The following is a 3,461-nucleotide window of genomic DNA, read 5'->3' on the forward strand; positions in this document are numbered from 1 at the left end:
ACCGCACAATGGCACGAATTTGAGCTTTGATTATTTGATGAAACCATCATGCTGCACGTCATTTCTTTTTGTAGAACCTTTTAAAATTGAAATTTTGGTTTTGCTACACTAGAAAGTAAAAAGTAGAAAAAGAAGTGCAATGTGACAGTTTAGAATTTGGGGTATCTTCGTTGTCGAGGAAATAGAGGCAAGGAAAGGCCAATGAACCATCAGTAGACAGGGAATAAATTGTTAAGCTTGCAACTAAAAGAACACCTTCAAAATAAAAGAACAAATGGTTTAAGATGCATTTGTGTCTTTCAAAAATGCACTAGATAAAGCACCTACACAGATAAAATGCAACAAGCTAGTATTAAAAGACACAACCAGGTCTCATAACATCCAGGTTTCACCGAAGCTTACATTAGGACACAGTATGTAAAAGGCACAAGACAGACGACCACCAAGGGCACGATATGCAGCGCTAACAGCTGAACAGCTAAAATATACCAGTACGAACAATGCCCTTAACAAAACTCAGCCAATACTAAAAACTGCTTGGTGTCTGAACAGTGATTTGGATATCAATGTCGAATTACTTCTTCTTGATGGCAGCCTTGGTCACCTTGGCCCCGGTTGGGTCCTTCTTCTCGACGCCCTTGATGACACCAACAGCCACAGTCTGCCTCATGTCACGGACAGCAAAACGACCAAGAGGCGGGTAAGTGGCAAAGGTCTCCACAACCATGGGCTTGGTGGGAATCATCTTCACTATGCCAGCATCACCATTCTTGAGGAACTTGGGCGCGGCCTCTATCTCCTTACCAGATCGCCTGTCAATCTTGGTCACCAGCTCAGCAAACTTGACAGCAATGTGCGAGGTGTGGCAGTCCAGCACTGGGGCGTAGCCGTTGCCAATCTGACCAGGGTGGTTCATGATGATGACCTGGGAGGTGAAGTTGGCTGCCTCCTTGGCAGGGTCATCCTTGGAGTTGGATGCAACAAAACCACGCTTCAGATCCTTCACGGCAACGTTCTTGACGTTGAAGCCGACGTTGTCACCAGGAAGCGCCTCCAGGAGAGACTCGTGGTGCATCTCAACAGACTTGACCTCAGTTGTCAGACCAGTGGGACCAAAGGTAACAACCATACCAGGCTTGATGACACCAGTCTCAACACGGCCAACAGGCACAGTTCCAATGCCACCAATCTTGTAAACGTCCTGGAGGGGAAGACGGAGGGGCTTGTCTGAGGGCCTCTTGGGCTCATTGATCTGGTCAAGCGCCTCAAGCAGGGTTGGGCCCTTGTACCAGTCAAGGTTGGTGGACCTCTCAATCATGTTGTCACCCTCGAACCCAGAGATGGGGACGAAGGGAACCTTTTCAGGGTTGTAGCCGACCTTCTTCAGGTAGGAAGAGACCTCCTTCACAATTTCTTCGTAACGCGCCTTTGAGTACTTGGGAGTGGTGGCGTCCATCTAAGAAATAACAGTAGAACAGTTAAATGATACTCAGCCAAGATGGAACTGTAAGATATTACGAACAGGTAACAGCAAAAAACTTGATTATACTATCATAACTAGCATAAACAAGCAGAACAATCAACTAGCACAGCATGACCAAGCACAGAGTGAGAATTAAACATTAGAACAGCAGAACAATCAACTAGTTACAGGAAAAACTGCAGGGATGGGAGTACAGGATAACAATAGACAAATATTAATACATTGTGGATAGTTCTTATCTAGATGATGAAAAGTCACATCCAACTCCTACACCATTTAATATTACATGAAGATTCATACATGTAGAAGCTGGTATATCCAAATGTACTACAAATCAAACATACAATTAAACCACTATAATCAAAATATGTGTGCAGCAATATGAATAGCAATTGATTCAGAACATGTTTACATGTTAGTTAAAATCAAGAACTTGGATCATATAGCAACCTCAAATAAGTCTACCACACAAGTAGCAACATCTATACACAGTATATGGCCTTTCAGGGATGAAGTGTTTTGACAAGTTATACCTTGTTGCAGCAGCAGATCATCTGCTTCACTCCAAGAGTGAAAGCAAGGAGAGCGTGCTCACGTGTCTGGCCATCCTTGGAGATACCAGCCTCAAAACCACCAGTGGTGGAGTCGATGATGAGAACAGCACAGTCAGCCTGGGAGGTACCGGTGATCATGTTCTTGATGAAGTCACGGTGACCAGGGGCATCAATGACGGTGCAGTAGTACTTGGTGGTCTCGAACTTCCAGAGGGCAATATCGATGGTGATACCCCTCTCACGCTCGGCCTTGAGCTTGTCAAGCACCCAGGCGTACTTGAAAGACCTCTTGTTCATTTCAGCGGCTTCCTTCTCGAACCTCTCGATCACACGCTTGTCAATGCCTCCAAGCTTATAGATCAGGTGGCCAGTGGTCGTCGACTTGCCAGAGTCGACGTGGCCAATGACCACGATGTTGATGTGAGTCTTCTCCTTACCCATGGCTGAAGCTCTGCACAATCAATCAGAAAAAGTTAGACAAAAATGGACCAGAACGAAGAACTGGCATGAACTGGAACACTAATATGAGCAGAAGGCTATCGGACTGCAGGCCTAGATCTAGAAACACGACACGAAGACGATTTACAAACTGATCGGGCTAGATCTATAGCAGATAGTTTGCAATCACTAGTTATACTACGAAATCAGTCTACGAAATTGAGATACTAGTCCATCTACCGACAGATTCAGCAAAGTATCGAAACGATTCGGTAATACTTCGCGCTTGCGGCTGCTCTAGCAATTTCGTAGTGAATCTACAGATCGAGGCAACAGTACGAACATGGAGAAAATCCTTCTCGACGCTATACAAACAAACGATGCATCCGCGAAAAAAGTGCCTAAAACTCGACCGGCTGGATTGGAGGCTACCAAGATGAGCGTGGAACACGGGAGCTTCGCTCCATCGATGAAGATCTAAGCGCACTGGAGATGGCTCGGGAGACTGACCTCGAAGGAAGGAGAGGGAACCGAGAGGAGGAGGCGGCGGCGGCGGCGGCGGTCGGGGGGAAGAAAGGGGACTGAGGAGGGTTCGGGCGAGCGGAATGGCTCCCCTATTTATACTGGCAGCGGAGGGCTCTAGGGTTCCTTCCTGGCCGCCTGATCCATGTCTGGTGCTTGTCGCTGTGATTTACATTATCCGTTCGATTTTGATCGTACGAACTGTATTATTTTACAGGTTGATGAATGGGTTTTTAGACATTTCGCAGGCCGCAAGTTCGGCATCCTGGATTTACGTAGGGTGCACGTTCCCTGTGGGATACTGGAGCAGGAGGCCGGCAGAGCACTTGCTTTTAAAAAATGTTTTACCCTTCCCTTCTTATTTCGACTACTTTGCCAGAAGCGTCAAAAAAAAAGTACTACTTTGCTAACTTTCATTTTATTTCATTTTTTTGAAAAAAAATCTATAAAAGTTCATCATAAGA

The 3,461-nt window shown here is 45.8% G+C and overlaps 1 protein-coding gene across 2 annotated transcripts; it reads right to left on the reverse strand.

Annotated features, from left to right (window-relative positions):
• Positions 1–330: 330 nt before the first annotated feature.
• Positions 331–3,182, reverse strand: LOC123085550 (elongation factor 1-alpha-like). Of its 2 annotated transcripts, none has more exons than XM_044507208.1 (3): positions 2,986–3,182; positions 2,017–2,488; positions 331–1,456 (listed from the first exon to the last, which is right to left on the reverse strand). In XM_044507208.1, the coding sequence occupies exons 2-3, from the start codon at positions 2,476–2,478 to the stop codon at positions 575–577; spliced, it is 1,344 nt and encodes a 447-aa protein (XP_044363143.1). In that variant the 5' UTR covers positions 2,479–2,488; positions 2,986–3,182; the 3' UTR covers positions 331–574. The 2 variants fall into 2 exon arrangements, with proteins under 2 accessions (XP_044363143.1, XP_044363144.1); XM_044507209.1 differs by lacking the exon at positions 2,986–3,182 and adding an exon at positions 2,908–2,927.
• Positions 3,183–3,461: the final 279 nt, after the last annotated feature.

The sequence above is a fragment of the Triticum aestivum genome, chromosome 4A, assembly GCF_018294505.1.
Source record: "Triticum aestivum cultivar Chinese Spring chromosome 4A, IWGSC CS RefSeq v2.1, whole genome shotgun sequence".
NCBI classification, from domain to species: Eukaryota; Viridiplantae; Streptophyta; class Magnoliopsida; order Poales; family Poaceae; genus Triticum; species Triticum aestivum.